The 16,958-nt window shown below is 58.8% G+C and overlaps 6 protein-coding genes across 6 annotated transcripts; 2 read left to right on the top strand and 4 right to left on the bottom strand.

Annotated features, from left to right (window-relative positions):
* Positions 1-817: 817 nt before the first annotated feature.
* On the bottom strand, positions 818-2,374 carry K452DRAFT_295333 (uncharacterized protein; the record flags this gene model as incomplete). The annotated part of the gene is made up of 3 exons (XM_033541797.1): positions 818-1,427; positions 1,488-2,019; positions 2,074-2,374. The coding sequence occupies 3 exons, from the start codon at positions 2,372-2,374 to the stop codon at positions 818-820; spliced, it is 1,443 nt and encodes a 480-aa protein (XP_033401471.1).
* A 172-nt stretch (positions 2,375-2,546) lies between these two features.
* K452DRAFT_356145 (uncharacterized protein) lies at positions 2,547-4,660 on the top strand. The gene is made up of 2 exons (XM_033546021.1): positions 2,547-2,737; positions 2,790-4,660. The coding sequence occupies exons 1-2, from the start codon at positions 2,563-2,565 to the stop codon at positions 4,454-4,456; spliced, it is 1,842 nt and encodes a 613-aa protein (XP_033401472.1). The 5' UTR covers positions 2,547-2,562; the 3' UTR covers positions 4,457-4,660.
* A 247-nt stretch (positions 4,661-4,907) lies between these two features.
* K452DRAFT_244086 (uncharacterized protein) lies at positions 4,908-8,637 on the top strand. Its single transcript, XM_033537937.1, has 3 exons — positions 4,908-5,324; positions 5,381-6,525; positions 6,579-8,637. Exons 1-3 carry the CDS (start codon positions 5,144-5,146, stop codon positions 8,547-8,549), a joined length of 3,297 nt encoding a protein of 1,098 aa, XP_033401473.1. The 5' UTR covers positions 4,908-5,143; the 3' UTR covers positions 8,550-8,637.
* Positions 8,638-8,770: 133 nt separating this feature from the next.
* Positions 8,771-12,768, bottom strand: K452DRAFT_244090 (uncharacterized protein). Its single transcript, XM_033537938.1, has 6 exons — positions 12,556-12,768; positions 12,414-12,492; positions 11,022-12,351; positions 10,760-10,970; positions 9,501-10,663; positions 8,771-9,361 (listed from the first exon to the last, which is right to left on the bottom strand). The coding sequence occupies exons 1-6, from the start codon at positions 12,587-12,589 to the stop codon at positions 9,119-9,121; spliced, it is 3,060 nt and encodes a 1,019-aa protein (XP_033401474.1). The 5' UTR covers positions 12,590-12,768; the 3' UTR covers positions 8,771-9,118.
* A 125-nt stretch (positions 12,769-12,893) lies between these two features.
* Positions 12,894-14,740, bottom strand: K452DRAFT_284141 (uncharacterized protein). Its single transcript, XM_033539898.1, has 2 exons — positions 14,047-14,740; positions 12,894-13,949 (listed from the first exon to the last, which is right to left on the bottom strand). The coding sequence occupies exons 1-2, from the start codon at positions 14,680-14,682 to the stop codon at positions 13,242-13,244; spliced, it is 1,344 nt and encodes a 447-aa protein (XP_033401475.1). The 5' UTR covers positions 14,683-14,740; the 3' UTR covers positions 12,894-13,241.
* Positions 14,741-14,929: 189 nt separating this feature from the next.
* Positions 14,930-16,549, bottom strand: K452DRAFT_284143 (uncharacterized protein). Its single transcript, XM_033539899.1, has one exon. It carries the CDS (start codon positions 16,498-16,500, stop codon positions 14,968-14,970), a length of 1,533 nt encoding a protein of 510 aa, XP_033401476.1. The 5' UTR covers positions 16,501-16,549; the 3' UTR covers positions 14,930-14,967.
* Between the last annotated feature and the right edge of the window lie 409 nt (positions 16,550-16,958).

Consider the following 16,958-nt stretch of genomic DNA (forward strand, 5'->3'; position numbering starts at 1 on the left):
GGAACCTGCAGGAAAGCAAGGGAAGGGAAGCGAGGGAGGGAAATGGAGGAAAAGGAGAGGAGAGGGAAAGTGGGTGAAGGAGAGGAGCAGAGGAGAGAGAAGTACATACCAACCTACACACCTACAAGGACACAGCCCATACGTCTCCAAGAGCCGAGCCACATGTATATGTACCTACCACGGTATACACGCACCTACAGTAGGTAGAAGGGCAGATCCACTCGCCCGCACAGCTCCTACCCAGCGCAACGCAGCACCCAGCCCCCCAAAAGAAGAAACTTCACCAAACCTCACCTCACCAATGGATCCAAACCAAACCAACCAAAAGAAAAAAGAGGAAAAAAGAAAGAAATAAACAAAAAACCATGCATTTTCAAAGAAAAAGAAAACATATCGTCATCGTTTCTACAGTAAGGTAAGGTACTAAGGTCGTCAGCTACCCGCACACGCACACGCACATCCAGCATACAACCCCCTCTCTCTGTCCGTAATAAACACGCAATGAAGGCCCAAAACATGTCTAGGAGCCACGGTGCTACAGCAGCACTGCGCGCCGCCCATCATGCGGCCGAGCTAGGTAGCGTGTCCAGCCTAGCGTAGCTTAGCTCAGCTCCGCTCGTCGAGTGCAGCAGCAGCAACGGCCGGAGTGGCCGACTGGCCGACTGACGGCGTGCGCACTTGCTCGCCTTGCTTGCGTGCGTGCAGCCTCCTCAACCTCCTTCGCGTCGCTCCCCCTCCACCCGCTCCAGCCTGTACCAAAAGAACAAGAACCGTCGCCTTTCAACACGCACACACGCTTCTTCTTCCCCCACGCGCCCTACTCAAAGCTATACCGCAGCCACTCGCCCACGGCGCGCAGACTCTCCCACCGGACCGTCTCGTCCTTGTCCGCCATAAGCTCCATAACGCGGGCCTTGAGGCCCATGCGCTCCAGCGCGCCGCGCTTCTCCGGGCACTCCTTGACGAGGCACGCGACGTCGTTGCAGCCAATGGCGAGGACCTGCTTGTCCGTGTCCCAGGGCTTGGCCAGGATGGACGCCAGCGTCTTGGGCAGCGCGCCCTGCTCGTCCTCGATGATGCGGCGCGCGTTCTCCCGCCAGAAGGCCGGGTTGCGGTGAGGTGGCGACCAGCGCAGGTGCCCCGCGTGCAGCTCCGCCGCGTACTGGTCGAACGTCGTCTGCGTCTTGGTGTAGTCTTCCATGAGATCCTTGAGCGAGGTGAGGTCCTCGAGCAGGTCCTCGTCCGTCAGGTGCCGCGACTGCAGCGACTGCAGCAGCGCTGGCAGCTTGGCCAGCGTCGCCGCCGGCAGCAGCGTGCTGGGGTTCGCGTCCAGCAGGTTGCGCAGCGTCGACAGCAGTAGACGCGTCGTCTTCTCCTTGGGAGAGGCCCGCAGCAGCGCAGAGTAGAGAGTGATGATGTCGTGTTCGCTGTGTGCGTGATTAGTGCCTGTGCTCGTGAACGTGATTGGTGGCGTGCGCTGAGCTTACTCGTCGAGACCTTCGCCCACCAGCTTGCCCTCAAAGCTCAACTGCCATATCACGAGCAGGACGTGGTACAGCAGCTGCAAGCCCACACCTCCGCTGAGCCCAACATCGGCGTTGCTGCGAATGCTGCCGCTTCCACTGTACAGAGTCGAGTCAGAGTCCTTGCCATTGCCTGCGGCCGTCTTCAAAATCTCCATCAGCGGGTCCACCGTCTCCTTCCTCTGCTTCCAGAAGAGGGACCTGGACTTGGACGTCCGCAGCAGTGCCGAGTATTCTTGCACCGCAATGTCTTGCAGGCCGTTGTCGGAGCTCTTGGCCAGCGTCGACAGGTAAGCGTACAGCTGGGGCAGGGCCTCGTCGATCTGGGGGGACTGCTTGGGCTGCGAGGTGAGGGCTTCCGAGATCAGGCTCGACAGGACGGCGGAGGTGAGGAGGGGTATGGGATCCTCGGGGTTGGTCGACTGCTTGAGGAGGGGCAGGAGGGGCGCGAACGGGCGGGGGTGCTTGGTCAAGGCCTTGGTGAAGGAGGGGATGTCTTGGGCGATAAAAAGTCAGCGTGGGGCCGGGGCAATTGGGCGGGAGAGCGCACCATCGACCAGATCGCCGGTGAGCACAAGCATATACTGGATGATGTCCTGGCGCTTGCCCTTGGAGGCGGCGTCGAAGATGTTCTGGGCATCGTCGGCACCCAGCAGCAGGGCGACGAAGCTGGCCTCGTCGGCCTCGATGGTCTGCTTGCGCTGCTCTTTCCGCACCTTGTCAATCGACTTGATCTTCTTCAGGTCGGCATCGGTGATGGTCTTGGCGCGCACGGCACCTTCCCACGAGATGGGACGAGCGCGGATGTTGTTCTGCAGCGAGAGGATGTAGGTGGGCGGGTCCAGAGACATGGCGGCGATGGAGAGTGAGGGAGAGAGGAGAGGTCGGGTTGTGGAGCGAGAGGTGTGTAGTTAACTAGCTAACTAGCTTCCTTGGGCGGTGTTGCTGTTGTTCAAGGCCCATGACGAATCCCTGCCCGAGCAGTCCGAGCTCGACCGCCAACACCAACACTCTGGACTGCACCACCCGCGCCCGCGCCATGCCTGCTGCACCCTTCTATCCGGGGCGCCGCCTGTCTTATCAAACCGACCTGTGCACCGTCCGCTATGTCGGCCCCGTCCAGGGCACCAAGGGCGACTGGCTAGGCGTCGAGTGGGACGACCCCGCCCGCGGCAAGCACGACGGTTCGCATGGCGGCGTGAGATATTTCGAGTGTATGTCGTTGCGAGTCTGCGTGTTGCTTTTCTGACAAGCCCGCTCACGTAGGTGCCAGAAAGCAGCATCCCACGGCCGGCTCTTTTGTCCGCCCCACCCGGCCGTCTGATCCCCCAAATTCCTTCGTCGAGGCTCTGCACAAGAAATATGCCTCTGAGCAACTCGACGAAGACGTCGTCATTCCCGGTCTTTCCGTCCAAATCATTGGAAAGGCTCCCGACCATGTTCCCGTTGATTCGCGCGGAAAGGCCATCATGTTCAACGGCAAGGTTGCTGAAGAAGTCGGCTTCGACAAGATCCGAAAACGCCTTGCCGACCTGAAAGAGCTGCGAATCGTCATCCTCGACGGTATGTTGATGGCTCGTCCTTTGCCTGCGCTCCAGTTGCCAGATGGCGAACTTGCATCTGAACACTTGACGGACGTCAAGGATACTTCCCCCAAAATCTACGAGCTCGACCTTAGCCGGAATCTGCTCGAAGAGTGGCGAGAAGTTGCCTCTATCTGCATTCAACTTGAAAGTCTCAAGAATCTTCGAGTAGATGGCACCAGACTAAGAAGCATCCAACTGGACGCGAATCTCTCCTCAGCTTTTTCCAAAGTTACAACTCTTGGCCTCGAGGATACTCTCCTCAGCTGGGAAGAAGTGGTCGCAATTACCTCTAGGTTCCCAAGCCTGACATCGCTAAACGCTTCCAACAATGCCTTCAGCAAACTATCCGACGCTTTCTTGCCGAGCAGTATCACCGAACTCATCCTTGAAAAGAACGGGTTCCAGGCATTGAGCGATCTGGCCCCTTTGACGAAGTTGCCAAACCTCAAAGTTCTGCGTCTCAAGAACAATAAAATTTCAGTGGTCAATGATACTGAGACTTCCAACGAGTCTCCGGTGTTTTCTTCGAGTCTATTCGAAGTCGACTTATCATATAATGCAGTGTCCGACTGGGCCTTTATTGATGCCATCCCCAGCGCCTTCCCCGGTTTGACCGCCGTACGCTTTTCGGAAAACCCCTTGTACAAAGACCTTCGCACTGTCGACGGCAGGTCTCTCACGGCAGATGACGGATACATGCTCACAATCGCGCGTCTTGGCAACCTTAAGAGCCTGAATTACAGCGCCATTGTTGAAAAAGAAAGGCTGAATGCCGAAACGTGGTACCTCTCACAGATTGCGGCCGAGTTATCATCAAACCCCGAGAGCAAAGAAAAAGACATTATCGCAAGCCATCGCCGGTACGGAGAGCTATGCGCCGAGTACGGAGACCCCGTTGTGAAGCGCGCAGAGGGGGGTGCAGCGTTGATTCATCCGAACTCTCTGGCAGCAAGGTTGATTCGGTTCACGTTCTACGCCGGGGAGTCTGTCAAGACACGTCTCAGCGCAGAGGTAGAGACTGAGTTTAGCGTGGAGCTGCCTCGCAGCTTCACGATCTACAGCGCATTGGGCGTTGTGGGGAAGAGATTTGGACTGCCACCACTGGAACTGCGTCTTTTGTGGGAGACGGGGGACTGGATTCCGGTGGAGGAGATATTTGAACGTGGGACGGAGGAGATTGGGGAGTGGGACAGCGATTCGGAAGAAGAAAATAGCGGCAAGCAGGAGGCGAAGACGATCAGGGAGGTGGAGTGGGTAGCGGGGACTAAAATGGTGGGGACGTGGGTGGAGGGGATGGAGGGTCGGGTGAGGGTCGAGGCAATGGCGCAAGGCGTGAGGTTGGGGTAAGGTGTGGTAATTGCCAACTAGAGGGAGATCCAAGATTAGATTGCGTTTGCTATTCGTAGTTACTGGGAGGACGGCGGCTTTTACAGCAGCTCTATCGTCCAGAGTCGGGGCAATAGTCAAGCCGCATAGGGGCTGGCAGCCTTTACTTCCTACCTAGGTTCCTGGCGCGGCCCTGGTATAATTCTCAAACGGCAGGTCCTCCTCCTATTGCTCGCGGGGAGCTTCTAGACGGGCGAGTCATGCTGCTCCGCGTTGTCTTTTACGCCCGAAAGTAGCAGCGGGCCAATCAGCACGAGGGATTAGACAGCCTCGGTTCGAGCAGCGCAGGTCAACGACTGCACAGGCACGGTGATGCTCCGAGAAGATGCAAAGCCGCATAGCCGCATGTGATGGTGCTAGCGCCAAGCTCGTAAATGTGTTGAGATTTCGTTGTCGCGGGCCGGGGTGCGTCATACGGGAATCCCGATTGCAGCTGGCGTACTCTGGGTGGACCTAGTGTCAATCGCTGTAGCGGCCGTACGCCATCTTCGATTGCAACGTCAACCCCGAGGCTGTCCAAACAAATCCCGCGTGTACGGTTCACGGTGCAACTGTCTTTCCTTTGCTTCTTTCCTGCATATCACCTGTCCTTTCCTGCATGACCCCTCATCCGCAGTCTTACTTATATACCCTGCTACATCTGCCAGAATGCTCTCTCACTTTGCTCTAGTAGACCCCGCTGTACGCCAAAACACAAACATGGCGGACCAAGAGAACAAAGAGGATGTCCCTATTCCGCAGCCGCCAGGCTTGCCCTTCTTTGGCAACATTGCAGACATGGACCCCGAGTTCCCCCTCGGCTCGCTCATGCGCATGGCAGACACGTACGGTATGTTATACGCCTACACCTACCTAATCCGGCACAAGCCTGACACCGTCCTCCAGGCACCATCTACAGATTCGTCATCGCCGGGCAACCACGCGTCGTCATTGGCAGCCAGGCGCTGATGAACGAGGTGTGCGATGAGTCGCGGTTCATGAAAAAGGTCGTGGCCGGGCTGGAGGAGGTGCGCAATGGCGTGCACGACGGTCTCTTCACAGCATACGGCCCGCAGGAGCGCAATTGGGGAATCGCCCACCGCGTGCTCATCCCCGCCTTCGGGCCCCTCTCCATCCGCGGCATGTTCGACGAGATGCACGACATTGCAAGCCAGCTGGTTCTCAAGTGGGCCAGGCATGGCCCCGCCCACAACATCGAGGTCGTCGACGACTTTACCCGCCTGACGCTCGACACACTCGCTCTGTGCGCCATGGACTACCGCTTCAACTCCTACTACTACCAGCAGATGCACCCATTCATTGAGGCAATGGCCGGCTTCCTCGTCGAGTCTGGCAATCGCGCGCGCAGGCCTGCCATCACCCAGGCTTTCTACAGGCAGGCGCAGTACAAATACGAGGCCGACATTGCACTGCTCCAGAAGACGGCATACGATGTCATTAAGACACGGAGGGCGAACCCTGTCGACAAGAAGGATCTTCTGAACGCTATGATTGATGGCAGAGACCCCAAGACTGGCGAGGGTCTCAGTGACCAGAGCATCATGGACAACATGATTACGTTCCTGATCGCCGGCCACGAAACCACCTCTGGCCTTCTCTCATTTGCCTTTTACTACTTGATCAAGAACCCGCAGGCCTACCAGAAAGCTCAAGAAGAGGTGGACAAGGTCATTGGCAACGGCCCCATCACCATCGACCACCTGTCGAAGCTCCCGTACCTGAACGCCGTGCTGCGCGAGACGCTGCGTCTGACCCCGACAGCCCCGGCCATTGCCATGGCGCCCCTGAAAGATGAGGTTCTCGGCGGCAAGTTCCACGTCCAGAAGGACGAGGCTGTTGTCGCTCTGCTCCCTAAGATCCACCGGGACCCGGTGGTGTACGGCGAGGATGCGGACGCGTGGCGCCCGGAGAGGATGCTCGACGAGAACTTTGACAGGATCAACAAGGAGTTCCCCAACTGCTGGAAGCCGTTTGGAAACGGCATGCGTGGCTGCATCGGCAGGCCGTTCGCGTGGCAGGAGGCGCTCCTGGTAAGCTTCAATTCACTCACTTTATTCCGTGCCGTGGAAGCTGACATGACCAGGTCACGGCAATACTTCTCCAGAACTTCAACTTCGTCGCCGAAGACCCCTCGTACCAGCTCAAGTTCAAGCAGACCCTCACCATCAAGCCCAAGGGCTTCCGCATGCGCGCCACGCTCCGCAATGGCCGCAGTCCCACATCGCTGGAGCACCAGCTCACGTCGACGAGCATCACGGAACCCAAGGACAACGGGCGCAAGACCACTGACAGCAAGGGCGGTGCCACGATACAGGGCGGTGTCCCGCTGTCGGTCTTCTACGGCTCCAACACGGGCACATGCGAGGCGCTGGCGCGTCGACTGGCCGGCAACGCGGGCACGTACGGCTTCTCGGTCAAGACGGTCGACGCGCTCGACGCGCTCAAGGCCTCCGTGCCGACGGATCACCCCGTCGCCATTGTCACGGCGTCGTTCGAGGGTCAGCCGCCCGACAACGCCGGCCACTTTGTCTCGTGGCTGGAAAGTCTGGAGGGCAACGAGATGGACAAGGTCAACTACGCCGTGTTTGGCTGCGGGCACCACGACTGGGCGCAGACGTTCCACCGCATCCCCAAGCATGTCGACACGCTACTCGAGCAGCGCGGTGGTCACCGCATCGCGCCACTGGGCACCGCCGACGCCGCCGCCGGCGATATGTTCACTGACTTTGAGCGCTGGGAGGACGAGATCTTCTGGCCCGCCATGAAGGCCCAGTATGGCAGCCAGGCCAGCTCGGCCGCGGCCGGCGGCGCCCTCGACCAGTTTGAGGTGCAGGTCTCGAGCCCGCGCCCGTCGACGCTGCGCCAGGAGGTCAAGGAGGCGCGTGTCGTGGCGGCGCGCACCCTCACCGCGCCGGGTGTCCCCGAGAAGCGGCATATTGAGATCCAGCTGCCGTCGGACACGGAGTACTCGGTCGGCGACTACCTGGCGGTGCTGCCGCTGAACCCGAAGGAGACAGTCGCGCGCGTCATGCGCTACTTCGGGCTGGCGTGGGACAGCATGCTGACGGTGTCGGCGTCGTCGCCCACGACGCTGCCGACGGACAACCCCATCTCAGCCGCAGACCTGTTCGGCGCGTACGTGGAGCTGGCGCAGCCGGCCAGCAGGCGCAACGTAGCAACGCTGGCCGAGGCGACGCAAGACGAAGCAACGAAGAAGGAGCTCGCGCGGTACAGCAGCGACGACGCCGCCTTCAGCGCCGAGATCTCGGCCAAGCGCGTCAGCGTGCTGGACCTGCTCGAGCGCTACCCCAGCGTCACGCTGCCGCTCAACTCGTTCCTGCAGATGGTGCCGCCGATGCGCGTGCGGCAGTACAGCGTGTCGTCGTCGCCGCTGCAGGACCCCGCGCACGCCTCCCTCACCTACGCCGTCCTCGACCAGCCGGCTCTGGGCGGCGCGCCCGGCGCCCGCCACCTCGGCGTCGCGTCCAGCTACCTGGCGCGCCTGGGCGTCGGCGACCGCCTGCACGTCAGCGTGCGCCCCAGCAGCCAGGCCTTCCGGCCGCCCGTCGACGCCGAGAACGTCCCCGTCGTCATGGTCGGCGCGGGCAGCGGCCTCGCGCCCTTCCGGGGCTTTGTGCAAGAGCGCGCCGCGCAGCTCGCCGCTGGGCGGTCCCTCGCCCCCGCCCTGCTGTTCTTCGGCTGCCGCGACCCAGAGGGCGACGACCTCTACCGCGAGGAGTTCGAGCAGTGGGAGAAGGCCGGCGCGGTCGAGGTCCGTCGCGCCTATAGCCGCCAGCCGGACGCTAGCGCCGGCTGCAAGTACGTCCAGGACCGGCTGTACGCGGACCGCGCGGACGTGCTGGCGCTGTGGGAGCGCGGCGCAAAGGTGTTTGTGTGCGGCAGCTCCGAGGTGGGCAATGCGATCCGCGAGGTCAGTCTGCGGATTGCGCGCGAGAAGGCCGAGAGTGACGGGAAGGAGACGAGTGATGAGCGCCTCGAGAAGTGGTTTGAGGGTGTTAGGAACGATCGGTATGCTACGGATGTTTTTGCGTAGATGGGGGGTGGTGTTTTGGGATATATAAGGGAGGGCTTTTGTTAGATATTAGATATCTGTGTATGTGTATGTGTGTATATGGTATACCTACTATGCTATGCTATGCTATGCTGTTTTCTGGGTTCTGCTATGTATCCGTATCCGTATCTGTACGAGGGGAACTATATCGACACTTGCATCGACGACGACAACGACTAAAGCACTGTACACAGCAAGGACGAACCGCACGACGTCTGTCTATAGGTATGTATATGCAAGAAAGTAAAGTCCTCGGTAAGTAGAGACAAACACAAACACATACGCACACAATATCTACACATCCACACCACAATGTCCAAAAACAGCACTGTACATTCCACATTCCCGCCACCACGCCTCCTATACACAGCCAGCAACCAACGAGGCTCGGCTCGGCGCCTAACCCGAATCCAAACCACGGGCACACAACACGCCTCTTCTCTATACAACCAAGACCAAGTCTCGCAATCCCAACCCATCACAACCCATCACAGCCCACCCACCAGACAACCAACCAACTCAACTCAACTCAACTCAGCTCAAAAAGCTCCTCACGCGCCCTCCCCCTCAGCACCCGCTCCGGTATCAGCGCTCGCACCCGCACTAGCAGCGACATTGGCCGCAAACGCCGCCGCAGCCGCCGCGCTGCCAGCCCCCTCGGGCGGCTCCGGCGTCGGCGGCTTCGCGGGCCGTATCTCCTTGCGCCCGTTCGCGCGGTACAGGAGCAGCACGTCGCCGGCGCCGCGCCAGACGTGGGCGCGCATTGTCGCGAGCGTCATTGTGGGGGGGATGAGCTGGTTGGGTTTTGCGTGTTAGTATGTTGAGGGACAGGAGAGATAGATGGAAAGAAGGGAGGAAGGAAGGAAGGAAGGAAGAAAGGAAGGAAGGGGGAGTGAGGGTTGAGGGAGGGGGATAGCTGCTACTGCTACGTACCTGGCCATTACACAACAACTCCAAATACTCCTCGGGCTTAGGCGCGTCGGGCTCAGGCGTCTCCGGCAATGGCTCGATGCGCTCAGCCACGTACGCCATGATCTTGCGCGCGCGCAGCATGCGGTTAGCATTGAGGCGGTTGTTGCCGTCGTGCGCGATGGCCGGGAGGCCGCCCTCCCACGGCTCCAGCACAAACGACACCTTGACAATGTCCTTCAGCGGCGGGTTGTTGCGCAGCAGCGTCTCGCCCAGCCACATGGGCGCCACGCGCTCTATCAGCGACGCCTGCTGCCCCAGACTCGCTACCGTGCCCTCGAACAGGTCGGCTACCCCGCCCGAGTCTGGCCGGTCCTCTTGGATCAGGATCGTGGTGCTTGGCGGCGGCTTGAGCACCGGCGTCTCGTTCGCCAGGCTGGGCGTTAGGCTCGACGTGAGGCTGCGCGCGCCCTCGGCTACTTCGTCTTCGTACCGGTGGCGGAGCTTCTGGATCACGCCGAGGAGGTTGTCTTCGACGACGCGGTCTTCGGTCCGCGACGACCGCGAGTCCGAGTCCTCAGGTGTCTCGTCGACGGCGGCGGGCTTGTTGGCCGCTGCTTCCGTGATCTGTGTGCGGCTGTGTTTCCGCATGCCAAACGACATCTTGAACTTGCGCCCGAAGCTGGCGTCCTTGTCTTTGACCTTTTCCGGCTCCGACGGCGAGTTCAATGGTCCGTCATCTTGCTGGCCATTGGCCGTTGACGGCGGCGGTGGATTCGTGGAAAAGTAATCGCCTTTTTCCAAGGATCCCCTCTCGCGACTAAGCTGCGTATTAGTCTTTTCCAACTGCCCACCTTCTTCGACCGTCGTGGGGAGAGTGTTGAATTGCGCGCTGCTCCCTGGAGGCATGCCTGAAGGGGTAGCAACGCCAATAGCCAATCCTGGAGTAGTTGCGGGAAGGTGTGCGCCATTGGGCGGCCGGATGGTTGAGGCGGATGGAGGGGCGGAGCCTTCCTTCCATCCATTCATTTCAATCTGGGGTATCTGTATATTGTTTGGTGCATTGTTACGTTGGACGCTCGAGCTTTTTTCCTGAAAGAGTCCCTGTCTAAATTCCTCGTCTCTCTTGATTTCTTCATCGATGAGGTTTGCGAAAAGGTAACGCAATATCCACTTGCCAAGGTTTACTGGTTGGTGCTCGTCAGTGACTGCCAGCTTTGCAAAGAGGTATGTATCTGCAAAGCCTCCGCGCAAGGAGACAGAATCTTTGATGAGTCACTCACTTCGCTGGTCATCCCTGAACTCAACAGGTTCCTCGAGTTGCAGTTCATCTGCATACATTTCGGCATCGAAGCAGTGCTTCTCTTCAAGTACGCAAGTCAAGCTACCAGTCCTGGTATCGACTGCGCACCAATGCGCCACTGTCTCCATAGTGTTGACCTCAGGGAGAACGTCTTCCAGATGGCGCTTGCCGAAAGACTTGATGGGAACACACTTTGTGCTTCTTAGCTATGCAAAGGCAAGACGATGACCACGATTACTAACCTGAATGAGATCCCATAGCATTGCTTCACCGGCCGTATCTAGTGTTAGTACTCTCCTGCGATCATTCAACATGACGTGCTTGATAAGGCCGTGTTGCCCTTCTATGGTGTGCTCTGGCGAGTGCCTTATGGGCACTATATTATTGGCAGTGCCCTCTCCTAGGACTTCCGAAGGCTTTCTCATACTGATGGCTGAAGAGTGCAAAGTCGAAGTCTCCTCACGGTTATGGAAAAGATGAAAAGACGCAGCATTCGAAACACGAAGCAAAGCATTTCGGGGTATCTGTTCTTTTTGAGCACCAATCGGTGGAGGCGGACTGCCGGGCTGTGTTGGAGATGGCAGCCGTGCCGTGCGGCTCGTGGCAGTGCTCATGCGATGGTGTTTCCAATCGGGCGGCTGGACATCAGCCTCAGTGTTCACATCTTTCCAGCGGTTGATGCTTGAGCTCGAAGTCGCCGTCCAAACGTGCTCACCGGCACCGACGACCTTGGTTACGCCTCCGTGCTCATGGCATACCGCTACTGACAGACCTTCGTCCATCTCTATGCAACCTCTCACGTCCGTCTTCGCGACGAGACCTGACCGATCACTCGAGTAGAAGACGGACAGTTGTGGGTGATCCGAGTACAACGACCAGACGCTATCGTTGTGCATCGTCAAGGTGTACATGCACCTGCCAGCAATTAACGACCAAACCTTGACGGTCTGATCAGAAGATGCCGTCATAATGGTATCGCCTTCATCCGCAATCAAAATGTCCCTAATATTGTCCGTATGGCCCACGAACTTGGTGATGCGCTTGCCGGACCGCGAGTCCCATAGACGGACCACGCTCTCAGGGCCCCCACCCGCGACGATGAAATCGGTAGCCGCCAGCGCATAGACCGAGCCTTTGGCGGCAAGTCCGCCTTCGTCGCCGACCACGATCTCCATCTTCTTCCCCGCGCCGTTTAAGTCCCATAAGTTTATCTTGCGATCCAGGCCGCCCGACGCAACCCAATTTGCGTATGGGCTCGGCGAGGCCAGGCACTTGACATAGTCGCTGTGGAGACCGAGCGTCTGGGGCGGAATGACGTCTTGAGCGGCGGGTCTCCAGACCTTGACGGACAGGTCGGACGAGGCAGAGACGAGGGCTTCGTTGTTCTGGGCGAGAGCGATGTCGTTGATCCAGTGGGTATGCGCCTGGACCTGCTGGCGGAAGACGGTCGGCGGGGCGGCCGGCTTGGACGAGGCATCATCGAGCGAGCCGTGCCACTCCTTGTGGTCGGGCGGAGCGAGGTCGAGGTTGGTGTCCCAGGCACATATAACACCGTCTCTGCCGCCGGAATAGCTAGGGTTCTAGCGTCAGCGACAAGTCGACAATGCGCTGGCCGTTAGGGGCTTATGACGTACAGTATCGAGTTGTAAGGATCTACAGCCAATCCATTGACGCCTAGACGATGGCCGCCTGCGGAATTCGCAAGAGGCAAGACTGGAGGAGACGGGCATCAGTCGACGGTGGCAGTGTAACAGCCGGGGGTGCGTGTACTCGTACCGTATGAGATACGCTTGCGCGCGTTGCGCCCCATCCCACTTCGATGTCAACGGCGGCTGTCACGCATGTGGGTGCTGGCGCATGCAGTGTCGATGGTCGAGAGCGGCGGGCGGACGTGGGAGTATTTGGCGCGCTTTCCGGATGGCGTAGCAGTGGCAGCTGTACAGTGGAGGGTTGCATGTACCTGGTCTGGCCTTGCGGCGCGCAATGGGGTCGCTAAGCACGAGTCGGATGGCCGCCGGGGGGGTGTGCGCAGCCTGGGGGGGGACATGACAGCGGGCACAGCATTCTGCAGCCCTGCCTGATGCGCGCGCGCGCTGATGGACATTGGACTCGGACTCCGGATTCCATAAGAAGCTCCCGCCCGTGACCTAGAGTTCCTCACCCAACCCCACGTTTCACCAGGCCCGCTGATGTCACACGTGACGCCCTGACCGCCAGTCGCTGCGCCGTTGATTCAAGAGTCAAGACGATAGAAACATCCCCTGAGACTCCACTTTCCCCAACGGCTGCCCTGCCCTTCACCGGTGACCATTCACGCGGATGTCGTCCATCGCCGTTTCCATGGCTTCGGCGTCCGGCCATCATTTCCGCTTACGGACCAGTCCATTGCTGATCTCTGCTTTCGTGAATCATGTACTTATAAACTCCCAGACAACATTCGTAGGTAGCCATTATAAACCTTTTCATCCGCTCAATAAGTCCCGAACGCTCATCCCTCTCGCCTTACCCCCGCCCTCTCCACCCCACGTCCTGCCAGCACTGTTCAGCATCCCCAGCGCCATAGCCGCCTCGTGGTCCTCCCGCGTGTCTGGCTGCGGTCCCAGAGCCGGGCTGCTAAGCACAAGGCTATGGTGCCTTTCGCGGCTCTCCGACATCCCTATGACAGACGGCGAAGGCATTATGGACGGACTCGTCGTTGTTGATATGCTCCCAAAGGCGCGGTGGTAATTTTGTTGCGAAGAAGGTATCATGCCGTAGAAACCCGGCGATGTAGTTAAAGAGAAGTTACTCGGGCGCCGGTCCACGGGACCAAAGGCGGGTGATGTTGTTGCAGAGAAATGACTGTGGTCTGTTTGGTCCACAGGGTAAATCAATGGAGATGTGTTGGTAGAAGGCACTGTCTGCGTGTGGAGAGATTGTGGATATGAAGCAGCAGCAGCCGTCGGAGAGAGAGGTCCATCGATATCAGACATTTCCTCATCCTGGTCCTGGTCCTGATCCTCGTCTTCGCCCGAACAATCGTAGCTTTCATCCTTATTGCTAGAGACAGGTTGAGCCGGTGCAGGGGGCGTCAAGTCACATGCCTCGGACGGAGACGGATTCCCTGTACGTCGAGAAGCCTTGAGCTCCGAGATACATTTCTCAAGGTAACGCATGTATTCAATGCTCGCCTAACAAGTGTGTTAGCTTCTGAAGCATGTGACGTTTGCAGAAAATCCGAAAACTTGATCAAAACGGACAGCGGGAAGAACCTAAAGCACTGCTTACCTGCAATATTGCAAGCTTGTGCATGTCTTGCCCTTCACAAGCGGGAATCATGTCCTTCAGCACACCAAACTCTTCGTTCATTTTCGATCGTCTCCGGCGCTCGATGAGGCTATGGGCTGTCTTGCGGGCAATCTTTCTCCCCGCAGCCGTCGTCCCATCGCCTTTCTTCTTTCTCCCACCACCGCTTGCCTTGGTCTTGGCGGGGGCAGTCTCGCCGTCAACGTCGTCTTGTCCTAGCTTTTGCGCCTGCTGCTCAGACTTCGGCTTCATCTGTATGATTTTGCGACATCTCGTCGGCGGGGGAGGGAGATTAAAGTCATCCTTTGCACTCGCCGTCACAGCGCTGCTGTTACTGGTGCGCTTTCTCGACGCGTTAGACGGCGTTGGCCTGGTGGATGCTGCCGTGGCAGGTGGGGAGTTGGGCTGGTATGACGAGTCCGAGGCATTGCAGGAGGCAACGCTAGAGGAGCTCACGCTGCCCCTCAGGCTTCGGACGTCGCTGCTGCTGCTGCTGCTGCCACCACCCATGGCAGCCGGTGGCAAGGTCCATGAGGGATCATGTGCGACGACAGTGCCCGACTTAGCGGCGATATCAGTCGAGGCAGCGGGCGTGAGAGGCGGTGCTGGGCGAGGCATTGGGAGGAGGAAGGTGGGACGGGTAGTGCAAAGGGAGACATTTTGGAAGGCAGCGGTGGTATATGAACACGGCAGCGACAGAAAGACAGAGTGCTCGCGTGCGCACCTGGAGCAGGTGGCATGCGACGATGCTTTGATTGGCTTCGTGCTGGTCCAGCCAAAGGCGAGGTCGCGCAGCCAATAGGAAGCCACAACGGGCAACGTGCTCACGAACGAAGACTCGTCGGGATGATCACCATTACGCCTGTGATATCTACGATAACTCCCTCGGCCAAAGTCCCGCCACTAATTCCATAGTCTACACGTTCCGTCAGCTCCTGCGCTCGCGCACCACGGCTGTCGCGGGTGCCAGTCGACGTCCAGCACGCCGAGTTCCTTCTTGACCTGGTGTCCGCGGAGCACCTTCAGCGGCACAATCGTCGCATTCTCCATCAGGTCGCCTACCACCTTGCCGTGGAAGATCTGCAGGCTGCCGTCGTCACTTGCGTCGGCGAACAGGGGCAACCCGCCCTGGTGGAAGCGCACCGAGCGAATCGCCTTCTTGTGGTATCGCAGCGTCTTGTACGGCTTGTTCGACAGGTCCAGGTCGTGCCACAACAACCGCTTGTCATAGGATCCCACAATAAGGTTGTCGCCTCCAGGGTGCACATCAAACGAGGAAATCCACCGAGCGCCAGGCTGCAAGATTTTAAGAAGCTCCTGTTTGGCCAAATCGTAGCTGCGAATCGTGCGCTGGGTGGCAACAAAGAAAATCGGCTTGGAAGGGTGGAACAGTGCTGCTTGCGCAAGACCCTTGAGCCGGCGGAACGGAAGCTGCGTCAGGTGTTTCGACAAAGTATGAATGGCGACAGCACTGCTCTGGCCCTGGGGCGAGACCGTCGAGAAATACTCTCCGCGCCTGTGCCAATTGATGACCTTGACCGTTGACCGCACAGTTGCCTTGACCAGCACGCCGTTCTCCTCCAATTGGGAGCCGGGGCGAGTCCATTTGGCCGGAGGAGCCTTTTGCGTGCCATCAGTGCTAGCCCTGGAGGGGTTCGCGGCAGCATAACCCCATCCGGCATCGAGCAAGTCACGGCTTGCCCGCTCTACGTCAGGAGTGACAATTGAAAGCCCGAAAGGAACCATCAAGAAGATATCCTCTCCCGCAGCTGCAGCCAGAATAACCGCATCCTGGACAGGGCGCCACCTTACAACGTTGACAGCCTCTTCGTCTGACAATTTCGCACTCCACTCTTGCCGTCCCGTGAGGATATGCCAAATCCGCACATGACCATCATCACCTCCACTGGCAACGAAACGCCCGGTGGGGTCAACGGCCAAACTGCGTACACGGCCCTCGTGTCCACGGAAGACAGTCGCGCAAGTCGTAGGGAATGGCCTGAGTTCGTCTGGGCTCGGTAGCTTTGGCAACAGCGATTCGGGATCGATGTTGAGTTTGCTTCTCCGTACACGTGGAGCCAGATACAAGTCGAGGCATCTCTCGAACTTTTCCCTGATGAACCTGTCGTAGCCAGGAACCTTGCGTAGAGCATCATGGTCCGTGGGAAGGTATTCCTGCTCGCGATCCTCCTCATCCGCCGCTTGCCAATCCTCTCTCTCCTTCTGATCCGGAAGGTATTCAGGGGGCGGGTGGTAGCTCTCTTCGTAGCCTGGAGGAGGCAGTTTCGGTGCCGGGATGTGCATAACGTGGTCGGGTCGTGGTGCCTCATCTGCCCACAGATCGTATCTCTTGATAGCGGGATCCTCCTCCTCAGTCTCCTCTGGAGGCCTGTAGGGTTGTATCCGACCCTCCTTGATAGCCTTGACAATCTTCATTACCCGCTTGGCTTCGTGTTTCGACGGCACGAATCTCCGCTTAGGCTCCGGCGCTGCGCTCAAAGGCATGACTTCGGTCTTGCTCGTGAAGTATTCGATCATGTCCGGGTAGGGGTCGTAGCCATCAGCAGGAGGCTCGTTACGCGTCACCTGCTTGAGGACCTCCAGTTCCTCGCGACTGAGCTGCAGTGGCTTGCCAGTAGCGGGGTCGGTCAAGCCGGTCCATCCCTTTGGAATTTCGATGCTGTCGAGCAGAGCGTCCAGCGCCTCACCCTTCGCAGGCCGCATAATCTTCTTGCCATTGATATCATAACCAATGTGAGGGTAGGATTCGTAGAAGGATAGAGGGATGTCGCCGATGGTGTTCTCGCCAGCCGGCGCGTCCGAGTCGTCGGTGTCGTAGCCAGGCTCGATCTCTTGGTAGATATAGCGAGGGTTGCCGTTCGCATCAGTGGTGA

This window comes from Aplosporella prunicola (assembly GCF_010093885.1).
Source record: "Aplosporella prunicola CBS 121167 unplaced genomic scaffold K452scaffold_4, whole genome shotgun sequence".
In the NCBI taxonomy this organism is placed as follows: domain Eukaryota; kingdom Fungi; phylum Ascomycota; class Dothideomycetes; order Botryosphaeriales; family Aplosporellaceae; genus Aplosporella; species Aplosporella prunicola.